This window comes from Xyrauchen texanus, chromosome 23 (genome assembly GCF_025860055.1).
Source record: "Xyrauchen texanus isolate HMW12.3.18 chromosome 23, RBS_HiC_50CHRs, whole genome shotgun sequence".
Lineage (NCBI taxonomy): Eukaryota > Metazoa > Chordata > Actinopteri > Cypriniformes > Catostomidae > Xyrauchen > Xyrauchen texanus.
The window spans coordinates 31,941,180-31,965,591 of record NC_068298.1 but is presented as its reverse complement, the minus strand read 5'-3'; the positions used below and the strand labels follow the sequence as shown (position 1 = coordinate 31,965,591).

General features: G+C 35.7%; 2 protein-coding genes across 4 annotated transcripts in view; both read left to right on the top strand.

Annotated features, from left to right (window-relative positions):
* The first annotated feature begins 251 nt into the window (after window positions 1-251).
* On the top strand, window positions 252-8,866 carry LOC127617312 (serine/threonine-protein phosphatase 2A catalytic subunit alpha isoform-like). The gene is made up of 7 exons (XM_052089283.1): window positions 252-672; window positions 2,460-2,669; window positions 2,835-3,008; window positions 7,044-7,133; window positions 7,237-7,398; window positions 7,729-7,847; window positions 7,975-8,866. The coding sequence occupies exons 1-7, from the start codon at window positions 571-573 to the stop codon at window positions 8,045-8,047; spliced, it is 930 nt and encodes a 309-aa protein (XP_051945243.1). The 5' UTR covers window positions 252-570; the 3' UTR covers window positions 8,048-8,866.
* Window positions 8,867-10,598: 1,732 nt separating this feature from the next.
* LOC127617311 (sideroflexin-1) overlaps window positions 10,599-24,412 on the top strand; it is a 28,403-nt gene continuing 14,589 nt past the window's right edge. For 2 of the 3 annotated variants that reach the window (XR_007967303.1, XR_007967302.1), the window contains exons 1-11: window positions 10,599-10,730; window positions 14,986-15,155; window positions 15,353-15,523; window positions 15,668-15,766; window positions 18,302-18,377; window positions 18,554-18,639; window positions 18,831-18,958; window positions 19,182-19,231; window positions 19,415-19,464; window positions 19,576-19,623; window positions 21,307-24,032. Coding sequence is in view for 1 of the 3 variants with exons in the window: in XM_052089282.1 (XP_051945242.1) it covers window positions 14,992-15,155; window positions 15,353-15,523; window positions 15,668-15,766; window positions 18,302-18,377; window positions 18,554-18,639; window positions 18,831-18,958; window positions 19,182-19,231; window positions 19,415-19,464; window positions 19,576-19,623; window positions 21,307-21,403 (969 nt within the window). In the remaining 2 variants the exon portion in view is untranslated. Of the gene's footprint in view, window positions 10,731-14,985; window positions 15,156-15,352; window positions 15,524-15,667; window positions 15,767-18,301; window positions 18,378-18,553; window positions 18,640-18,830; window positions 18,959-19,181; window positions 19,232-19,414; window positions 19,465-19,575; window positions 19,624-21,306; window positions 24,283-24,412 lie in introns of those variants that run through there. The other variant, XM_052089282.1, reaches the window with a different exon arrangement.

Below are 24,412 nucleotides of genomic sequence, written 5' to 3'. Positions count from 1 at the left end.
CAGTTGGTGGCTCCAAACGTCCATGAGATAATGAGGAACGAATCCTATTATGGCGAAGGCTTCGCTCATCAATAATAAGTATTTGCTGACGTTGATTGGCAGCCTGTCTTATTAATATTCATTAGGTCTTCTTGACCTTGCTGCATTCCTTAATAACCTACCAATGGTGAAGTCTTGTCTCCTGAATATGAAGATGACAGCCTTCGCAGTAGTAAGATTCGAACATTTGAATGCAGATTAGGTGACGTCAACCTTCATGAGCGGATTCTTCGTCGCTGCTGCGCATTAAAACCAGACTCTGACCGACGTAAATGCGCAAACTAAGCTTCCAAGCTGTAATTTTAACAGTTTTCGGCTTACAGTGGACAGGAACATATCGTATGTTTTTTTGAGGAAGTAGCCTAGCAACGTTTTAGTCCTTTTTGCGGCCGTAAAGTGTTACATTTACGCATTAGTCAACAGCCTTTTAACTTTGACGCATGACGCCAAACCTAAATAAAGCATCGGAGTAATTTTACATTATTTATTTTTTCATTACTTGAATGCTTTAAGGTTTCACAACTTGCAAACATGGACGAGAAGGTATTTACGAAAGAATTAGACCAATGGATCGAGCAGTTGAACGAGTGCAAGCAACTGTCGGAAAACCAAGTGAAAATCTTATGCGAGAAGGTGAGTTACATGTGAAAACATCATCACCATCAGCTGTGACATTATTGCATTGAATGTTAAAACACGTGTTCTGACAGGCGTCCCGTGGGCGCAGCAGGGCAGACTGTCTAAATTTGTTACCAGCTCAGATACAGTTGCAGTTCGCCCATCCCTCCGGCCGCTTACCCGAAGATGACGGTGCCAAATTATTCTATTACTGGCCGTCTGTGCGCCGTGAATGTGACTATTGGCTGTTGGCTGTTTAGCGCAGTTGAGCACACTTTAGTGTTATTCGTTGTCAGGAAGAGATTTTGATTGATAAAGAGATAATGGACTGAATATAACTATAGTAGCCTACAATTAAATGAAAATTCCCTGTTCAATACAAGATGAGCTCAATCGACAGCATTTGTGGCATAATATTGATTGCCAAAGAAAAAATACTTGCAACTCATCCCTTTTTTTCTTCATAAAAGCAAGAAATCTGGGTTACAGTGAGACAGTTGCAATGGAAGTGAATGGGGGCCAATCAGTAAACGTCAAAATAGACACTGTTTCAAAGTAATAGACACAAAATGTAAACAAGATGTGTGTTAACATGATTTCAGTGTGATAAAATCACTTTTCTGTGTAAAGATAAAGCCAATTTTACATCTCCGTTGCCTTGACGATGTAACACCGTAAATCCTTAAACGACCAGGGAAAAACTACGACAATATAAACAACTTTACAGCTCAAATAATACATGAGCATTGACAGACTAATTAATGCAAGTGATTTTTTTAAATTATAATCTTCACATTTCTCCCTTTAAAAAACTCTCAAATTGGCCCATTCACTTCCATTGTAAAAGCCTCACTGTAACCCCGAAGAAAAGTAGGGAAGAGTCCAAATATTTTTTTCTGGTAATCAACATTATGCCACAAATTATGTCGATTGACCTTAACTCATATTGAAACCGAAATATTATTTTGATGTGGTAAAAATGAACCCCATTGGGTTTACATTGCATAATAATATTATAATTGTGCAGTTTAATTCAAGGATCATATCTCCATTAATACATTTGTTGTTGTATTTTTATATCAACATTTTAATGTGTTCAACGTTTGTTTCTCACACTGTAACATCCAGTTGCTATTTCGGCAACAATACAATAATTTGTTAACATTATATAAGAACATTAGTTAACATGAATTAATAATGAACAATACTTTTACAGCATTTATTAATGTTGGTTAATGTTGATTTAAACATATACTAGCATTTTTAAAATCAAAAGTTGTATTTGTTAACATTAGTTAATGCAATATGAACTAAAAAAATTGCATTTGTATTAAATAACATTAACAAAGATTAATAAATGCTTTATATTGTTAATTGTTTGTTCATGATACCTAATGCATTAACTAATGTTAGCAAATGTATTCTTATTATAAAGTTCTACCAGATGTGAACCTATTACTTCTGTTGGTGTAACCAAATGTAGTCAGGTTGACTCAGTCATATTAAATAATGATTCTTGACTTGAATAAAACCAGCTGATTCAGATATCACCATCTCATTATTATTATTATTATTATTATTATTATTATTACTATACAGAGCATTTGGTCTCTTATACTCCACTTGCAGGAACAAACTAGGCACATTAGACATATTAACCAGATGTTAATATTTATTCTTCACTGGTCCATGTCAACATTGCCTTCCACAGCTTGTTAGACTTTAAAATGCAATGTAGGTTAATGGTTGAGACAATTGCTCGAGTGATTCTGTCTTCTAACCCATTTGCTTTTCAATCTCAGACTAAAGAAATTTTATCCAAGGAGTCAAATGTCCAGGAAGTGCGTTGTCCTGTCACAGTATGTGGAGATGTACACGGCCAATTCCACGATCTCATGGAACTGTTTAAGATTGGGGGTAAATCGCCAGACACAAATTACCTCTTCATGGGAGATTATGTGGATAGAGGTTACTATTCAGTTGAGACAGTTTCACTTCTAGTGTCTTTAAAGGTAAGTGTCATCTGCCAATCAGAATGAATAGATAAAGCTTTAACGTTGATTTCTTCATTAATAATAAGAAAATGTGAATTCCGGGAGCTAATATTCTGTTATGCATTTGTTATTAAGTATAAATAAGGCAGTTCTTTTGACTAACATAACAATTAAATCATCCAGGTTCGATATAGAGAGAGAATCACCATCCTTCGAGGAAATCATGAAAGTAGACAAATCACACAGGTCTATGGCTTCTATGACGAGTGCCTGAGGAAATACGGAAATGCAAATGTTTGGAAATATTTCACAGACCTCTTTGACTACCTTCCTCTTACAGCCCTTGTAGACACACAGGTAAATAGTTTTTTGCATGCATTGTTGCTTTGTTTTTGGCAAATATTGATCAAAACTAGAGGTAGACCAATATATCAGTTTTACTGATTAATATGTGCTGATTGTTGTTTTTTGGAACTAATGTTATCGGCAAAATCAAGGCCAAGAGTTGCCAACAGTTCTTTTTATTCCTTCAAGTTTCTCTGTCGCCGGTGCTGAAGGATTCTAGTTAAATGGCTTGGTTTTACTCTAGAGGTGAAATGAAACAATCACTGACTGCCCATGGGGATCCGCTGTATCTAAATCTTTCATCCTTGACTACATTTATTCATATTTTCATCCTCACTTCAATGCATATCTTGTTATTTTGACTAGATAATCAAGTGTTTTAAGTTGAAGCGAGGGCATGCAAAGAAAAATGCTCTTAAATGGAAATGAGTCCCTTCAGCACATACATTGTGTGTCCAGCTTCATATCTTTTGAATAATAATTAACCTTATTCCTCATTTAACCTCATCTAGTGAAATCTATATATATATATATACATACACACACACAAAAACCATTATCTGGTGAATACAAAGGCTATAAAATGCTTAATTTGGTTAATACTAAACATAGAGCATTGTAATGGAGCCAAGTCTCCATCATTTTAAAATAAGAGTCTCCAATGTGTTTCAGATTGTTTATAGATAAAAGTCCCATGTTATGCACCAAATAGTCACTTTTTTCTGGTTAATACATTTTTTTTGAATCGCTAAAACACATTTCTTGAAACCTTCACACATTTTCTCACAACTTTAAACACAAAACCAAATCTTCGAACTACATTCACAAAACCCCTGCTGACTCTTCTGGCTTAATCAGACAATCGCCTCAAAACCATTTAATCTCTGCTCAAAACCAAGCAAAGCTTTCAGATCATACACAGAGCAAGTCAATATATAAACACTACAGAACATTTATCAGACACTACATAAAAAAATGTAGAACACAGCATCCAGGACATGTAGTTACAGAAAAAAAATATTTATTGTATATAGTTAGCGCATTTTGCAATTACTGTAAAAAAAAGTATATTAATCAAAACTTACAGTAGTACAGTGAATATATTGTAGACTGTAAGTCAGGGGTGCCCAATACGTCGATCGCGATACCAGTCGATCGCAAAGGCAATGCTGGTAGATCGCACAAAATTTAAATGTGCTTTCGTTAAATTTTAATAAAAATAAATATAATGTCTTTCCAAGTTAGTTTCTGTCTGACTTGAACTTGACAAGTAAATTTTGACCAGGCAAGATTTTTGATTATTCAGTTGCCATGACAACTAGGTTCACGCCGTCCTAGGGCTTCTGAGAACAGAGCGCGAAATTGCAAAGCTAGCAGTGTTTGAGACTAGCTACCAGCAGCTACTGCCCTGATTATACAAAACTGTCTGATTCCATTCAGTGCAAGTCATCAGAATAAGTTAAATTACCTGTCTATTGTAATCTATTGTGCTGCAGGTGTTTTGGGTTTAGTGTTAAAACTGGATGATATCAACATTGAACTTTATTATTATTTTTTTTATTAATTTGAAGATGAGTTCGATGTAGGGGATACATGCAGTAGTCCCAACAAGCATTTTTTAATTTTTTAAATGAAACTGAAAATGAATTTTTTTAGTTGGTAGATCTTATTGAGTTGGTCATTTAAAAGTAGATCATCATGCAAAAAAGTGTGTGCACCCCTGCTGTAAGTACTGCAAATAATACAGTATTGAATGTCTGTATAGTCAGCACTTGTATACTGTAAAAATAGAGTAGGCCAACTGCAAAACCCCAAAGAACAAATAACCCTCTAAAAAACGAATTACAGTAAACACAAGAATGTTGTGCAACTGCAAAATCAAAGTCAATGAGAGATTCATTCTGCCACAGCATCATGGTTTCACATCATTAGAAACAAGTTTGAACAATTTTGGGTCACGTGTAAAGGATGACAACTGTGTTGTAGTTATCTGAGTCAGAGCCAGGATAATTTACCCGAGGGGGCATTTGAAATTTAGAAGAGGGGACAGATTTGTCTCTTTACCCTAAGATGCAACATTGCTGAAATTTTCCCTCGTTGTCGCGAGTCATGGCTTTGATATATATGCATAAGCTTAACTGAAACATCTTCAAATATTCAAAATAAATAAAATCTGTTAAAATGAAAAAGCATTGACAGTTACATTTTGTATGCTCATTTTCTCACTTTCCTAATAATTAATTATTTAACAATAAGCACGACGCAAATGTTAAATTTTACGATTGCTTAAACATGATTTTTAAAACAGGGCTCATTTTGACAAAACACTACACACAATTCACACAACCACACACACAAGTAGCAGAACACCTCAGATCTTTTGCTAAATTAAACACTTCATTCAGAACTATACAATAATTTATAAAAACCCAATTTTGACACCATATTGGCACACACATGACTCATACGATCTGATTCTGTTTGAACCACACTGCTGTGCTCAATCTAAAACACTTTTAACATTTCTACTTTTCTAATGATATAGTCTGGGTTTGATTTGTTCAGAGATATTGTTAGAGGAAAGTACATGAATATATTGACCAGTATATATATATTACAACATATAAGACCAGTACTGCACTCTGATGAAAATATTTATTTATCTCCACATTGTAAAATCAGTCCATGCATTGGGGCTTGGGAATCTCAGCGAGTATTGACACTGACCACCACCCCTGAAGTCGCTAGTTCAAATCCAGGGTGTGCTGAGTAACTCCAGCCCTGTCTCCTAAGCAAACAAATTGGCCCAGTTGCTAGGGAGGCATGAATAAAAAAACCCTAAACCTCATCTCTTCACCTAGCTGGATCTGGCCTAAGCACTTTGTCCACATCACAGGCTATGTCCTCTCTCACAAGACAGTGAGGGAAGAATCTTCTTGAATGAATCCATCCTTGCACAGACCCTGCATCAATTATGATGAGGGGTAGCATGACATTAGGCTGGAGATTGTAAACCTTCCACTGCCATGCGAAATAAAACTCCTCCATGGGGTTACAGTAAGGAAGGGAGAATATGGTTGGAGGTATTGGATGCTGATGAAACCGGTTTTGGACAAGAGCAGATTGGTGGAAAGATATGTTGCCCCAGATGACAATGTATCTCATCTGCTCTGCATCCATTTGGTCTTCTGCTGTGCTGACGTTCTATTGTCTGTCTAAAAATGTGAGTATGTGGCCATGTTGTAAGGACCTAAGTTGGCATGGCGGTTGAGAACCACTTTCAGCGTGATTGCAGTGCACATTGTGAGTTACCACCAAGCTGGCCCGGGACATTCAAAACAAAACCATAAGCAAAACACAACAGTAGGTATAGTAAACCGCTGGTGTTAAAACTTGTCTTGAGGACCGCATGTCTCTCCATGCTTGCACTTTCATTTAGTTAAATCCTTATCCTAGTTAAATTCCTTTTCTTAAATCAATTTCCTTCTTTTAGCCTTTGAGCTTCTGATCTCTGACTGAATTATATGGCAGACAACATTTTTCTAATTAAAAAGAGAGCAGTCAATTGAAAGTCACCCCAAATAATACTCACCACAAATAGTTTTAAGAATTAATTTGCTTTATTTAATTTATTTTACAATTGAGTTGAATATTCAGGCTTTCAAAAAAGTTAAGTAATTTAAAAGATAATAACTAAATTATCAAAATTGGTTCAAGTACAACATTTTGACAGAGGAGGCACAGTGGTCTGGCTGAGGGGTCACTGCCCACAGATGTTTTTTTAGCATTCTATAAATCGATTTAAAAACTTGGCAGTCTAATTGGTTATCAGACTTTTCCACCACCTTAGTTATTATCGGTATCAGCAAAATCCATTGTCGGTCGACCTCTAATTAGAACAAGATATTGGTGATTTTTTTTACTGTACAAATAAAAGTGATTGAACAAAGTATTGTTAAGGAAAGACATGGGAAGTAACTTAACAATAACAAAAGGGAAACCATTTTAACTCAGTTTAAAGCTTAAAGATTTCCTCTGTCTGCACAGATATTCTGTCTCCATGGAGGACTGTCACCGTCAATTGATACGCTGGATCACATTCGCGCATTGGACCGTATCCAAGAAGTTCCCCATGAGGTACATATTCCACTTATTAATATCAGACAGATGTCTAGTGTTACTGTAATATTTCACTCATTAGGAATACTACATACAAAGCCTTACGAAATCTCATTGGCAGGGTCCCATGTGTGATTTGCTGTGGTCTGATCCAGATGACCGTGGAGGTTGGGGAATTTCCCCAAGAGGGGCAGGGTACACATTTGGCCAGGACATCTCAGAAACTTTTAATCATGCCAACTGCTTGACTCTGGTTTCACGAGCTCACCAGTTAGTGATGGAGGTAAAAGAAAATATGATTTCCATAGCTGAAAGAGAGGATACAATCACAACATATTTTATATGATCATTCGTAATCTTTGTGGGGGATTTTAAATTTGGTTTGTTCCATCTATAAATTAAAATGTTACATGAAATTATATTAAACGTATATGAAAATCTGTCAGAAGTATATTAATGTCAGAAAAATATTAATATAACTTTAAAAATAATTTTTGTTCTCAAATTTAAAATAATTACACAGGTAATAATGCAAAAACAAAACAAAAAAAACATTGATTACCTACTGAGTTAATACAACGACATGATCTCCTTTTTAAAAATCATTTTACAGGGCTATAACTGGTGTCATGAACGTAATGTTGTGACGATCTTCAGTGCGCCAAATTATTGCTACCGGTGTGGTAACCAGGCTGCAATTATGGAACTTGATGACACACTCAAGTATTCCTTGTACGTAATATGTATATATATATATTTGTATGTATGTATAATTTCCCTATGTTCACATCTTGATGTGTTATAGTTCTATAAAATTTTAATTATAAATATTTGGTCTAACCAGGATGATTTCTTTTAGTTTACAGTTTGACCCTGCTCCACGTAGAGGAGAGCCACACGTCACTCGTCGCACTCCAGACTATTTCCTGTAAGATGGGAAGGCTTTTTAAAGATAACTGTATTACAGCACTTTCTAACTAGTGGAAAATATTCATTCATAGAAGACATGCTCATCTGTTCAAATCTTCACTTAGTCCTGTCCTTGGACCAAAACATGTGCCATATCTGTACTGCAATCTCAACCAAAACACAAATGTAATATTACACTCCCATTTGCATCTTGTGTTTTTTCTCTGCTGTAACAAGTAAGTGGTTATGTTTTTGATCAGGACACAAACTAGTCGGTTTATGTGCATTCTTCTAAAGAGCCGTGTATTTTGGAATCACATTATTTGCATATACACTTTAAATGCTTATGACTGTACAATTTTTGGTGAGCGTAAAATAGCGCTGTGTTTTATAGCTGCATTTTCATGCTGCATGGCCGCGGTTTTACAGTGAGCTCTCATCTAGCAATTTTCCGACTGCTGTTTAAATGATTGCCCTCTGCAGTGTTTGTTACAGGTGGGTATGAGACACTTAATTTTACTCCTTTTCAATGTACCTTAAGCACTTTTTCAATGCAGTATTTGTTATTGGACTTAGTCTTCAGAAAATCATCAGTGTTTATGTTTGGTTTTGCTTTTGTATGTAACTGCACTATTTCCTGTCAGAGCACAATTAAGGACAGATTGGAAAAGCAATAATTTCTTTTAAAATTAAATAAAAACTAAAGTTTATATGAAATGAAAGGGTGTTTGTTAAGACCCAACTGTAAATGTCATGTGGTTGATGGATTTTAATTGTTTTTTAACATCATCAAGATGGAGCTATTTTTGTTGACCTTGATATCCTGAACTCTTGTTCTTTGTACTTTTATTTAATATTCATAATATTCACAATCTTTAAAAATGGTTCTTCAAGATTCATTGGAACAATCACTATAAAATTTTTTATAAAAAAACAAGTAAAACAATTAGTTTTTTCGCTGGGCCATTCAGTGAAATCGGCAGTGGTGGAAAGAGTACTGAAAGATAATACTCAAGTACTGTTACTTCTTAAAAGAAAATGTTTCAGTAGAGTAAAATTACCTGTCCTAAAAACTACTTAAGTAAGAGTAATAGAGTAGATCATTTAAAAGTACTCATGAGTAGTGAGTATTGAGTACTGAGTTGCGAAAGCTATGCCCCATTATAATAAAAACCTTGATGCTGCAATTTAAAATGAAACACACATACCATATTTTACAATCCCTTTTATGGCTGTTTGCCAGAAGGAATAAAAAATATAGGTATTTTATTGGGGTTTGTTATCGGGCTTCAAAGGAATAATTCACTCAAAAATTTAAATTCTCTCATTATTTAGTCACTCTTATGCCATACCTGATGTGTATGACTTTCTTCAGTAGAACCCAATTTACGATTTTTAGAAGAATTTCTCAGCTCTTTTGGTCCATACAATGCAAGTGAATGGGTGCCAAAATATTGATGCTCCAAAAACCACATAAGTCAGCATAAAAGTAGCCTAATCCATGTGACTCCAGTAGTTAAATCCATGTCTCCAGAAGAGATATGATAGGTTGGGTGAGAAACAGATCAATATTTAAGTCAATTTTTTACTATAAATTATCTTCCCTGCTCAGTCAATCTACACTTTAACGTTCACTTTCTTCTTCTTTTGTTATTGGTGATTCACGTTCTTCATACATATCGCCACCCACTGGGCAGAGTGAAGAATTTCTAGCAAAAATTCACTTAAATATTGATCTGTTTTTCACCCACACCTATAATATCACTTCTGAAATCATGGATTTAACCACTGGAGTCATATGGATTACTTTTGTGTTGCCTTTATGTGCTTTTTGGTGTGTCAAAATTTTGGCATCCATTCACTTGCATTGTGTGGACCAAAAGAGCTGAGAAATTCTTCTAAAAATCGTAATTTTTACAGTTCATCCATAACTAGATATTTGCTCAAGATCATAACACTACAAGGTATATATTTAATGCTAATATTTATACAAATATTTCCACTTTAGTGTGTGTGTGCATAAAAAGAAAAACATTTAAAGAAAAGAAAATGATAATTTATTTCATAAAGTATTTATTATTTTTTTAATAATTCCACTTTTTTTTTAATACGTTTTTTCTGTGGGGTGCCCACTTAGTATACTGTATATCTTATATATTAACATACACAGGCTACACAGGTTTATAAAAGGTTTATGCTTTAGGCTTGTTTGCCACGAGCCTTCAAGCTGGTTTAACATCTTTTAAGCGCATTATATTACTGTATCAATAATTGCATTCTTTTTATTTCAAAGTAATTTCGTTGACCAACTTGAATGTAATTATAATTAATGTGATAATTATTATATATATATATATATATATATATATATATATATATATATATATATATATATATATATATATATATATATATATATATACATACACATACATACATACACACACACACACACACACACACACACACACACACATATGACGCATTATAATAAATACAGTCTCGCATAAATCCATTTTTCCGTTGTTACCAATGTGTCCAAAGCTATTCGGAACTTTTCATTTGAAATCGCACACAAGCTGTTTCTGGTTGTTGTGTGAGGCAGTGATCGTAGGCTACACTGCAGCGTGCTTCACATTCATTCGGCTTCAGACAGATATCTGCTGTGGAGTGCTGTGATTGTGTCTGACGGCGCACTGTTGCACTGTAAGTAACAGCACCCTTATATATTGTCTGATGCCATTGTCAATACGTATATGTTCCTTCTTTTTTGTATTGGCAGCGTAAGAATAAATGGATGGCAACCCCTGTGCTGTCAGTAAGTGGATTTGTGATGTGGCATCCAGCGGTTGCAACAGAGGTGCACAGCTGGAGATATTCTGATGATTTTAATCAAATGACTATAACATTGCTTAAAGTGTTTGTCAGCCGGAGCATCCGTCGAATGTTCTTAAACACGAGAATTAAATATAATCAAATTCATATTGGGGTTTATGACAAATTGAAAAGAAATACGAATGGAAGCCACCTAACCGGTACTGACTGGTCTTGAAGCATTCTTTGGCAGACGGTTACACTGATGGTATTCTTGCAAATGGGCATGCAAACGAAAACATGCCAATCACAGTTAATTTCAATTTTTACACTACTTATTTAATTGTGTATAAATATGGCAACGCATGCCAAGGATATACAAAAAAAAAAAAATAATTATAAGTTGCATTCAATCCATTACTTTTGAAATATCAGGAGTTTCATATAGTCTTTAAAGCACGCGATTGGGCAATACATATGCCGTTTGGGGGAAGAGTGTCATAAACACGGCGCCTCTGCTCAAAGTTCAGTTCGCGGATCAGTCAGTATCTTATCACGATCGCGAGTGTTTTATCTTTGCTTGTTTGGAAAGCATGACATGTAATCGTGATTTCAATGCACATTGCTGAACAACACGATGCAGCGCGAGCCAAAGCATCATCGCGCGCCGATCGAAGTGATCGTTTGTGAAACACATGAACCTTAATTTGATTTAAAGAGACACTGACCCGCTTTCATCGCAGTCGGCACGGTCAAGTGAAACGCTTGATTTATTGTCCTCCCATCAGCCATCTTTGGTGCATTGTCAAGACGAAAATAATGTCACCAAGCAGCACATTTAATGCGCGTGATTTATTTCATTGCTTTGATTCTGTCTTTCGGAATAAACTTTGAATGCAAATAAATGGTTAATCCCTGTTTCGTCTGGGACATTTATCTGACAGGGTGCTTTATCTATTGGTGCTTTAAAAGGAAACGAAGTCGCCCAATGTTAACCGCCTGCTCGTAAATTACATTATAACTGTCCATTCAGAAAACTTTACAATCGGTTTCTTCTTACTCTTGGTTGCCTGTTGCATAAATACAACAATTATGTATAGTAATAAACAGAAGTAGTCAATAAAATAAAATAAATACTCAAACCAGCCCATGTGGAACCAACAATCATGCCACGGTCCAAATAACTGAGAGCACATTTTTCCTCATTCTGATGGTTGATGTGAACATTAACTGAAGCGCCTGACCCGTATCTGCATGATTTTATGCACTGCACTGCTGCAACACAATTGGCTGAATAGATTATTGCATGAATGATTGATGGTGCCAGATGTGCTGGTTTGAGTATTTCTGTAACTGTTGATCTCCTGGGATTTTCACACAAAACAGTCTCTAGAATTTATTCAGAATGGTGTCAAAAACAAAAAGCATCCAGTGAGGGTCAGTTCTGTGGATGGAAATGTCTTGTTGATGAGAGAGGTCAACAGAGAATGGCCAGACTGGTTTGAACTGACAAAGTCTACAGTAACTCTGATAACCACTCTGTAGAATAAGTGGTGAGAAGAATATAATCTCAGAAAGCTTTTCTGAGATGCTGGTTGGCGCTGATTTGGTGGCACGAGTGGGACCTACACAATATTAGGCAGGTGGTTTTAATGTTGTGGCTGATCGGTGTGTGTTCGAGCAGGTCTCCGTGCACTCTTTATTTTGGAGACTCAGCAGCACCTGATTTTCAAGCCTTTCTCTGGTTGACTGGTCAACAACATGCTGATTCAGCCATGGCTTAATTCAGAGAGGAATTTTGTGTGCAAGCATTGTTGAATTTTCGAGGGGAAAAAAATATGTTTTTTTGATGGACCAGATAAAAAAATTTTCAGGATAGTAAAGTAAAAACATAAGGGAAGGGAACGTTCTGTCATTATTTACTCACCCTCATGTCGTTCCAAACCTGTATGATTTTCTTTTTTAAGAGAAACACAAAAAGATAAATCTTTTTGCTCTTTTCCATATAATGAAACAGTGACAAGTGGCTGTCAATATTGATAAAGGACAAAAACTCACAATTACAAAAGCAGTCCATACAACATATATACTGTATATTCTAAGTCTTCTGAAGCCATACGATAACTTTATATGAAGAACAGACTGAAAGGAATATTCAAGTTAAGCTAAATCGACAGTTTGGATGTGCCATGATGGTTGAATTTTGAATATACTAGTGTTGTCAAAAGTACCGATTCGGTACCAAGTCGGTACTGAAATTTTTAAAATGTGACGCTTTGAGCGCTGTTGAGCGGAATCGTAAACACCTCTGATTGGCCATTGTGTTCTCACGCTCATCGGATATGTCTGTGATTGGCTACAATGATCAACACACGGGAGCGTTTGAGAGTACACGGAAGTGTTTGAAAGTTTTTTTTAAAAAACGGGAGTGGGAGCTTTTGAAAGCACAAGCAGCAGTCTATCAGCGGACCGGTCCTGCTTTCAAACGCTCCCGTGTGTATCTGTGCAAGCACTGTGTGAAGAGCGCCATTGATGTATATTTACAACATGTTTTGAAGCGCTGATCATTGTAGCCAATCACAGACATATCCGATGAGCGCGAGAACACAATGGCCAATCAGAGGTGTTTACGATTCCGCTCAACAGCGCTCAAAGCGTCACATTTTTAAAATTTCAGTACCGACTTGGTACCGAAGTCGGTACTTTTGACAACACTAGAATATACATTGAATTTATGATAAAAAAAATGCACATTTGCATGTGTTCCAATCACACATGATGGGATTAATGGAAAGGAGGAGGCGAGAACCGGCTTGACGATATAAATAATAGTTTAATGAAAAACTAAACATAAAGACAAACACACAAAGGTGTCGGACAGCTGCCCTTAAATCTCTCTCTGTGTCCCACTGCAGTCTCCAGTCGGCCTTTCTCCCTCTCTGAGGCTTGATTAGCCTGATTAGGGGCTGGGTGTGTAGCATCACGACCCGGCCCCGCCCTCTGTCCTGTCACAGTAGAATATTTCAGCTCTGTAGGTCCATACAATGCAAGTGAATGGTGACCAAAAAGCTCAGAAAAGCACACAAAGGCACCATAAAAGTAATGCATTCCACTCCAGTGTTTTATCCATATCTACAGAAGTGATATGATAGGTATGGGTCTCATAAACATTTGGGATGGCATAAGGGTGAGTAAATGATGATGAGATAATTTTAATTTTTTGGCTAAACTATCCCTTTAACACTGACTAGTCGACTAGTTTTTCAAACAACCGACCAACTAGTCGATTATGAAAATTTGTAGTTTTGCACATCCCTAATTGACAGCATTTGTGGTTGCTTACCACAAGAAATCATTTAGACCCCTACCTCCTTTTCTTTTCTTTGAAGCACTTACAATGGAAGTGAATGGGGCCAATTTTTTGAGGGTTTAAAGGCAGAAATGTGAAGTTAATAATTTTATAAAAGCACTTACATTCTTCTGTTAAAACTTGTGTATTACTTTAGATGTAAAATTGTATAAAACTTTACACAGAAAAGTTTATTAAGCAATTTTATCACACAAAAATTATTTACACACACATTGTTTACATCTTTTTGCCATACGTTTTAAACAGTATTTTAACGTTTACAGATTAGCCCCATTCACTTCCATTGTAAGAGCCTCACTGTAGCCTAAATTTTTGCTTTTTTTAAAGAAAAGGAGGGACGATTCAATATAAATTTTTGTGGAAATCAACATTATGCCACAAATGCTGTCAATTGAGCTGAACTTGTATTGAACCTGAAATGTTCATTAAATTTATTCTCTGAACGTGTCCTCAAATCTCATTCAAGATTCCACATATTCACATGTGGTGCATCACGATTGGTTAAGAGACATGTGAAAAGGAGTGGTTTGAAGCCATTGAAATCATACGAGGTGTGAGGGACATACAGGTCACTTTTGGGGTATTTGTTCTTTTAAGTCACGGTATCTTAAATTGTTTTCAGTTTTACAAAATGCCTTGTTGTCTATAGCATTCACACTATTGAGTAATGGAATGGTCAGTCTTAAAGGTAATGTACTGTATGCATAGCCAGATTTATTTGTTCTGTTCAGATAAGGTGAAGGGTCTCTAAATTTGAACTGTTGAATTTTTTCACAGTGTACCATGGCAGCTGAGCTCTCCTCCTCCATTAACATTAAAGAACCTCGATGGGATCAAGAAACATTTGTGGGTCGAGCAAAGCATTTCTTCACTGTCACTGACCCCAGAAATATCCTCCTTTCTAATGAACAACTAGAAAAATCACGTCAGATTATTCAGGATTACAGGTAACTGAAATAGGACCCTCATGCTCTATTTCAAACTGAAAGTCAATTGAAATTTTCAGATTTACTGGTGTAACTTCCAGTAAGATATTTATCTGACATTTATTTATGTGTTTTTGTATATTTTGTTTATTGTAACATGGGCTGGGTTTGCTAGACACCAACATACAATAAAACATTTTTTTTCTTACGCTTTGAAGAAAAGGGGTGGTAACGCCAGGTCTCACAGAAGATGATCTTTGGCGTGCAAAGTATGTTTTTGACTCTGCATTCCATCCGGACACGGGTGAGAAAATGCTCCTGATTGGTCGCATGTCTGCTCAGGTCCCCATGAACATGACCATCACTGGATGCATGATGACGTTCTACAGGTAGTCTAAAACTGGAACACGTGGAGTTATTGGTATTATAACTCTAGAGAAATACACTTTTCAGATTATTATTGTGTTCTAATTTAATTTTAAGAAATTTGGAAATTAATAATAGTTGATATTAATGCTACTTTTTGCTTTTAGGACGACTCCAGCTGTTCTGTTTTGGCAGTGGATCAATCAGTCTTTTAATGCAATAGTCAACTACACCAACAGGAGTGGAGATGCCCCCATCACAGTAAAGTAAGAGGATATCCACAGTTTTCCTGACCAATCACTGGGTGCCATGATGATTCAAATTGCCGCTGGACTGTTTTCTGACTCCGTTCTCCATTAGAAGCAATGTCAAATCTACATATACAAGCATTCCAGATGGAGAACAACAACCCTTTTAATTGTTAGTTTGGAGAAAAAAATGAGTCCAGGCTCAACCTGTGCTGCTGTGTTCCGCTATAACAACTAAAAGTAGTTAATGATATCAAACTAAGTAAACTTGGTTCAAAGCTTCTCATCAGCCACCCACTACTTTAACTTTGACAGGTGAGGATATGTCAAGAAATATCAGCTCAACTCTATGGATTCACATGGTTTTTTGACGGTTTTCTTAAATTATACATGCTAAACGTCACATTATCCACTAAGATCAAATGCTGATGCGCGTGAGAACATTGGAGAATGGAAAACGAAAACAGGGGAAAAATAGGACTTCTCTCAGTAAAAAAAAACCCTTTCAGATGTTCGAAGACTATTTTTCAAAACTGGTGTGAATAGCATCATTGGAATTCATTGTTCCTAGTCAAAACAAAAAGCTTGTCCGGAATGAACATTCACACAAGTCTTATGATAAGTCTTGGTGTGAATAGACTTAAACTGTTGTACTTCATAGAATCAGTCCGTCTGCTTATTATTTGTTTTTGTTAAAGGAATAGTTCACCCAAACATGAAAAATCTGTCATTATGTTTCTGCACACTAATGTCGCTCTAAACCCGTATGGCTTTTGAGGGGGGAAAACTGAAGCATTTTCACAGCTTTTTGCCATGTAATGCAAGTGAATATTGCCTCTGGGCTGTCAATCTCCAAAAAGAACACAAAAAAACACAGTAAAAAGTAATCAATATGACTCATACTCTATATTCCAAGTCTTCTGAAGCCATACAATCACACAACAGACCGAAATGTAAGTTGTTATATCAAATCATTAATCAATTCCCAAAGGCAACAATCAAATATCCCAAATCAAATAAGGCAACTATGGTGCAGGCCATGACATTTGGTCACAAGATATCCAAGAACCAATGAGGTTTGATGTTATTGATGTCCAGCTTATTTGAGTGGGTAAATAATGACAGCATTTATTTTCTTTCTTTTTTTGTATTATTCAGAAAAGCCAGTTAATTAATATAAATACTGTAAATAACAGATATAACATAACTATTTCATCATAGCTTTTCAATTCCTTCTTTCAAACAAACCACAAGAATACAAAAAGAAAAGAAAAAGAAGAAGAAAAAAGAAATGTATATAGAAGCATATAAAAAGTAAATAAAAATTGTATATATATATATATATTTATAAACACACATACATATGCATATACAGTACATAAACATATACACACATACATACCACATACATACGCATACTCATATACATACACACATGCTGTATATACATACATATCCATGTACAATATACATACACATACACATCTATATATATATATATGGAGATATATAGGGAGATTTACAGAGAAAATGTAACTCAGTAATACATTCAGTCCATCTTGACCAATATTTTTTACATTTTGCTAACTGTGATTTTAAAGAAGAAAAATATTTTTTTCTGCTACAGAATAAAACATTCATAACTTGAACAAAGTCTTGGATAGTTGGAGTCTTAGGATGTAGCTGTTTCTTTGTAGCTGTTTTTGTAGATGCTGCTAACATTATTAACATTATAAAAATTATTAAATATTGTTGGCCCTCTGACAAAATATTTGTGGGTTTTAAACCCAGATAAAGTACTTCAAAATGATTTGTAAGATTTAATACTCTTTCTATAACTTTATGAAGATTCCACCAAAAGATTCAATTTCTATAAAACTCCAGAAAATATTATGGTAATTAGCATTTATATACCCACATTGTCTCCAACACATAAAAAAATTCTGGGCTGGTGTAATAAAAATGAGTATTTTTCCAACAGAATTCCCTCCAGCACAAGAAGTTGTCTGCCATGGAATCATACACATGTATTGTCACTCTTCACCTGACAATACAAAATATCCTTCCGACTCTCATCATTCTTTTATATATTTTGTTGAATCTTGATTGTGATGTCTAAAACTATTATATATCATGGAAATAATTGTAATTACAGGACATGATGTACAGTATATGACATAAAAACACATTCATTGCTGTATTCTTATCTATTTGATCAATAAAGCTGACTTTGATATTTTGATTAAAGTAATATCTCAATTGTAAATATCTGTAGAAATCCCCCTGTTCCAATGCTAAACTAATTTGGAGAGTTTGAAAATCTTGCAGCTCATCATTACTCACAATTGTGGAGTAAGCAGAGAATCCCTTAGCAGCCTATATCTTAAATCTATTATCTAATACATTCAAAGTAAAGTCAGAATCATATCAACTCCATCTTGGTAATGGTTAATGACAGAATTTTCATTTTTGGGTGAACTATTCCTTTAAGTGAGTGTTTAACCGTAAAACATGTGTTGCATTATTCATGAATTCTGTATTATATCCTTGCAGCCAACTTGGCACAGCATATGTATCAGCCACCACTGGGGCAGTGGCGACAGCTTTAGGACTAAACGCATTAGCAAAGGTAATAGTTGGTTGTTACTGATCAGTAAGTTCACCCTAAAAGTTTTCACAACTAGGTAGCACATGTTACAATGTTTATCACACAGTGGTGTCTCTATATGTACATCATGTAATCCTATCAACATTCATGTTTAGTCATTTAACAAAGACGTAATGATTTGGTTGTCTGTTTTTCAGCATATTTCTCCACTCATAGGCCGCTTTGTGCCATTCGCTGCTGTAGCCGCTGCAAACTGTATCAATATTCCGCTGATGAGACAAAGGTAAATAATTGTCCACCTCATAATGCTTACTGTACATCAAGACGTTTGACCTCATTTTACTAAATTGCTCAGCGTTGCTTACTGACACATTTACAAAAACTTCTGATGCTGAATGTATGTCGTAAGTGTGCATTAGTGTTCTTTAGAAAGACGTGAGTTACTGAGTTTGTCGTTCCTTTTTTATGAAACAGGGAACTCAAACACGGCATTCCAGTAACAGATGAGAATGACAATCGATTAGGAGAATCTTCAAAGGCAGCTCAACAGGCCATCCAACAAGTGGTAGTGTCCAGAATCCTCATGGCCTCTCCGGGAATGGGTATGATTGTGATTACAAATCAAATGAAACTGATTACAGTCAAATGAAAACAAATAATGCACATACCTGTATATCCCATGCACTTTAATGTTGATTTAGCAAAGCATGACACTGAAGATTCAAAGACTTTGCATTAAATGCATGCAATGAACTATGCTCTACATTAAAAACATTTATCATCACAAAAGAGCTTAATTTACCTGTTTTTTTCTTTCCCTTGTAGCCATCCCTCCATTTTTAATGAACTCCTTGGAAAAGAAGGCCTTCCTCAAGGTATTCTTAATAATGTGTTTTTTTGTTCACTTACAGTATCTGAAAGTTTAAGAAAAAAAAGTGTTTTGAACTGTTGGTTGCAAGCAGATCATGCACACAGCCGACTACAGTGTCCACTCTGCTTGAATGCATTAGACTTTAAAATGACCTTATAGAGTCATCGGCTTTGTTGCATCTTTTCAGAGGTTTCCATGGATGAGTGCACCCATTCAAGTTGGCTTGGTTGGATTTTGGTGAGTTGCCAAAGATAGATTGATGGTCTAATAAACAGTTATTTTCTGAAAGTACTGAGGCATTCGTGTTTTCATGACCCCATTCTTTTGTACATTCTTTCTTCCTTTTAGCCTTGTATTTGCAACTCCTCTGTGCTGTGCATTATTCCCACAAAAGAGGTGAGAATATTCTCAAAATGTTTTGTCGACATTACACATCTTATGCATAGGCCCTGATTTACAAAATAATGAAATTTGCTTGAGCAATTTAACAAATTGCGTGTGTTTCCTTCATGGAAGTATTACAGGTGATTTATTAAAAATAATTGTGCAAATATCACAGTCGGAAAATACCATAGGTCAGAGTAGAGGTCGACTGATACTGGATTATCTCGATACCGATAACTAAGATGATAAAACCCGATAAAAGGCAGATAACCGATTATTTGGTCTATAGTTTTTAAAATCGATTTCTAGATGTTAATAATGTTCTTGGTCTTTCCTTAGTATTTCCTTAGCACTGACACAGAATCTACAAGCGTCCAATTGAATAAAATCCTAGCTGTAGTTTATTATTTAACCAAAATCAAATTTTTTATTTCACCTCCAGCGGCCGCTGTTATACTGCAGAATCAAGCTGTTCTAACTGTAGTATCTTTCAGTGCTGGCCACAGAGACTCACAGAGGAATAATAGTACAACATTTAATTTATGGCAGAAACTATCAGCATAGATTTTTGCCAATAATCGATAGTTCCAAAAAGCAACTATCACTACGGATTAATCGGTAAAACCGATATATCGGAGTACCTCTTGGTCAAACCCACCCACGCTTTTGCACTTTGCATTTTTGAATACCAGCTGTTGAAATTGCAGCTCACTTGTGGCTTCTCTTAATAGCAATGATTTTAAGTATGGTCATTGATATCATTACAGTTATTGTAAAGAAAGACAAGTTAGGGGCCTGGCTCAGCGAGTAAAGACACTGACTTGGAGTCGCAAGTTTGAATCCAGGGCGTGCTGAGTGACTTCAGCCAGCTCTCCTAAGCAACCAAATTGGCCCGGTTGCTAGGGAGGGTAGAGTCACATGGGGTAACCTTCTTGTGGTCGCTATAATGTGGTTCTCGTTCTCGGTGGGGCGCGTGATGAGTTGTGCGTGGAAAATAGCGTAAAGCCTCCACGCGTGCTATGTCTCCGCGGTAACGCGCTCAACAAGTCACATGATAAAATGTGCAGATTGACGTTCTCAGGCACGGGGGCAGCTTAGATTTGAGTCACTACGCCACCACGAGGACGTAGAGTACATTGGGAATTCCAAATTGGGGAGAAAAAAGTAGAGTATCGAGAAAAAGAAAGACAAGTTAAAAAGCGAATTGATTGAAATTAGGAATTAAAATAGGACAGAAATTGTGTTTCTTAGAGTTATAGTGTGTTATGTATTTTAAGTTGGATTATGACATCAATATATTCAGCTGTATTTTTGTGCTCTAAAGATAATTTTGAATTCAAGAGTTGCTCACCAAAATAATATTTAATTACATTAATGCACATTAGAAATACAGCATCATTGAGTACATCCAGACTCTGTTTGTTCATGGTGTACCATGCAAATCAGATTAATGCTCGATCCTTAATACCTGCACACGCAGTTACATTTCTGCAGATTCAATTAGAGAAAGACGTGCTTTTTGAGTCTTTTGATGCTATTTTCCTCACGTTGCTATTAAATTACCATATTTATCCCCTTTTTATACACACAAACGTTTAGTAAATCAGGGCCTCTGTCAATTTTTGTAAAATTTTTGTGTGTGTGTGAAATTCTGCAGCCCTTAAGTTGCATTTTGTTCTGATTTAATGCATTCAGCTCAATGGCGTTGAGTCGCTTGGAACCAGAGTTGCAGGAAAAGATTCGAGCCAGTCATCCTGGAGTAGAGAGGGTCTATTTCAACAAAGGACTGTGAGACAAATGTCAGTGAATCCCCACTTTACTGGAACTGTTTCACTCACCATAAATCCAAAACATCTCTTCTGTGTGCCAAAATTCACCCATTCCTCTCCAGGACATCCCAGCACAATCATTTTGGAAGGTGTTTTGACATTTTTGACTGTTTTAATTGTTTTTAAACTAAATGCATTTTCGTCATTGCTGATCTGTGCCAGTCTTTTGTCAGACATGTGTATGACGGTGCTTATTAATTTACATACGAGTAGATTGTTTTGAAATTTGCAATTGTAATCGTACGTGCTGCCATATTATTCCATGTGACATTCAATGTCATTTTCGGTAAGGATCAAAGATGGCAGATTATGTACTTTCTGATAGTATGTATTGCATTGTTGTAATCAGTCTTTTATGTATTATCTTTACATGAGTGTTGCTGTTTATACAGAACTGCCAAATTTCAAATTCAGTTTTAAGAAAAGTCATGGGACCTCATTATGACAATAGTGCAATAGGTTTCAGACATTGCCAAATATAGACCTCTGCTGCACATTTCCTTAGATACAGGTTTAATAAACAGACACTATAGCATGGATTTAAAGACGAGTTTTATCTATTTTACTATGCTCAGTATTTCAAGTTCAATCCCTTAGAATGTTATATGAGGTATGCTGAGTAGTGTGTATTTTCATATAAATTCTTCTGCCTGCTGACCATGCATGAACAAACTTTTGTAAGTGACAATAGTATGAGGTTAAAATTCAAAGTGTTGGCATTGAATGTTCCAATGTCCACTCCTCTAACAGTTCAAGTGATGGAAACACCTAGTTTTATTTCCAGTCTGAACTCATTAGAGCGATACTTGAACAGTAGCTGTTATCCTCCAAGACCATTTTATTTTAGCCTCAAAACCTTCTTTTCATGTACCATATTTTCATCTTCAGTGTTTTATGTTACTATCTTTTTTAAGGTATTCACACGCAAGTCTACTTGAAATGAACTAGAACAATCAAACAATATAATATCTAATGGAACTGATAGTTGGTTTCACTGTCTGAGCCTTTCCTTATAAATCCAGTCCTGCTAGTTTTCCAATTAAATGTTTAGAGAATCAAATTCTTTTTATTCATTTTTTTTTATTTATGTTTGATGGACAAAGTATCTATGTGTTGGTGTTTATGTATGTTTTTAATGTGTTAATGTGAAACCTAGAAACCTCCCATTTGCTGTACGTCAACCAGATAGACCTTCGTTGTTGTGAAGAGCCTCTGAAGGTTTTCCAATGATCTTTCAATTCCATAGTTTATATGTCACACATCTCTGTGGAAGATGATGAATAGGGAACATCTTTTGTCATTTCTAATGTATTGAAAATTATTTTTGAGACAATTTTTATGGACCCCTTCTCCCCTAAATCCAATGAGTATGTTATAACAGAGGCATCTCAGGGCACATAGTGCTCAGATCTTTGATCAGTCTTTTGAATCTGTTATACTTGTAGATCTTAAATCAATGAAATAACTGACTTAATTGCTCAAGGCATCACAACAGCACTGGGACCATGAGACCTTCTTTAGACAAGAATACAGCAGATCTCTTTTATTAAACATATTTAGGAGGTAGTTTACTTAAAATGTTAAATTAGATATCAAATAAAATACTAGAATACATTCCCTTGTGTACTGAACACAGCATAACACTGTTTTATTCCCTAATCACATTATATGGAATAAATTATGCATAAAGGCATATGTATGCTTGGAACACGGAAAAAATGAGAATACTCTTGAGATGGCAGGAGTGATTTACTGGTCCACTCTCACAATGAATGAGATGGGTATAAGGATTTCAAGATCAATAATTTAAAGTGTATATTTTTATTTTACAGTACTGTGTAAATTACCCAAATAAAAAAAGAGTATTACAAAGCTTTTTATTACTACTGTACAGGTTATGCGGTCAGCTGCTCCATGGCCAACAACAAGGGCCTATCCTTGTTAAATGAGACATGTTAACCACAATATTACAGTTGATTTTTTGGACTGTGATTTATTTTTTTTCCTTTGCATTTTGACCGCAGAGATTTAACAATATGAGATTTAAAAAATGTCAATGAACTTTACCTTCAGCTGGTGGTGTAAAGGGCGGAGTCTAGTGGACATATGTGGAACCACAAGGACCTACTAAGTAATGGGTGTGACCCTCTCTAAATTGAGAGAAATCAATTTTTGGTGGTAATCAATTTTATGACACAAATGCTGTTGATTGAGCTCAACGTGAATTGAACCAAAAACAGTCCTTTAATGTGAATTAAGTCATTTGCTATGTGACCCACCAAAAAGTTATTTTCTGGCTATACCATTGCTTGAGAGAGAGACACTCAAATGAAGAAAAAAAAATATTTTGTGTTTATAAGTGTTGCTCTGAGAGAATATGCCACTGAGTCACACAGTGGCATTTGGGCAACATGGGCAGCATTTCAATTCAGCCTTGGGGGTGTTCCTATAAAGTAGCCATATTGGAGAAAGAGAGAGAGAGAGAGAGAGAGAGAGAGAGAGAGCGCGTGAGCAATAAATGACAGCATAGTATTCACTGTCAGTACTATCGCAAGTGTCTGCATGGCTACCACGGATGTAAACATATGTTCTGTAAGTTATCAGCCTCTATGTTTACTGATTCACTGTGCATTATTCTTTCATTTTACAGTTTCAGAGCATGCAACATGAGGATGAAGATTACATTAGTTTGTCAAAGATGCTTTACATTTTAATATTCTTTAATTGTTCCTAATTTTCCATGGATATTATTGCATATTTATTTGCCTGGATTGGTGTGTGCGTTACATTGTTGGTTGTAGCCAATACAGGAATGTTGGATTCAGTGAGCTTGATTCTGTCACAGGAGTGAGTTGAAATTAAAGCTATAACTTTGGTCCAAAATAATATTGTTTGTGATGTTTTAAAGTGCAGGTCATTTTGTAGGCACTATACATGTGTTTGCTATTTACACATCATATTTTGAATTTAAG

Excerpts from the sequence above, each read along its gene's own strand:
- LOC127617312 (XM_052089283.1), top strand. The coding sequence starts at position 571 with ATGGACGAGAAGGTATTTACGAAAGAATTAGACCAATGGATCGAGCAG. Across the intron at positions 673-2,459 it reads TGAAAATCTTATGCGAGAAG|ACTAAAGAAATTTTATCCAA; the intron begins GTGAGTTACATG and ends TTTCAATCTCAG. Across the intron at positions 7,134-7,236 it reads TCCAAGAAGTTCCCCATGAG|GGTCCCATGTGTGATTTGCT; the intron begins GTACATATTCCA and ends TCTCATTGGCAG.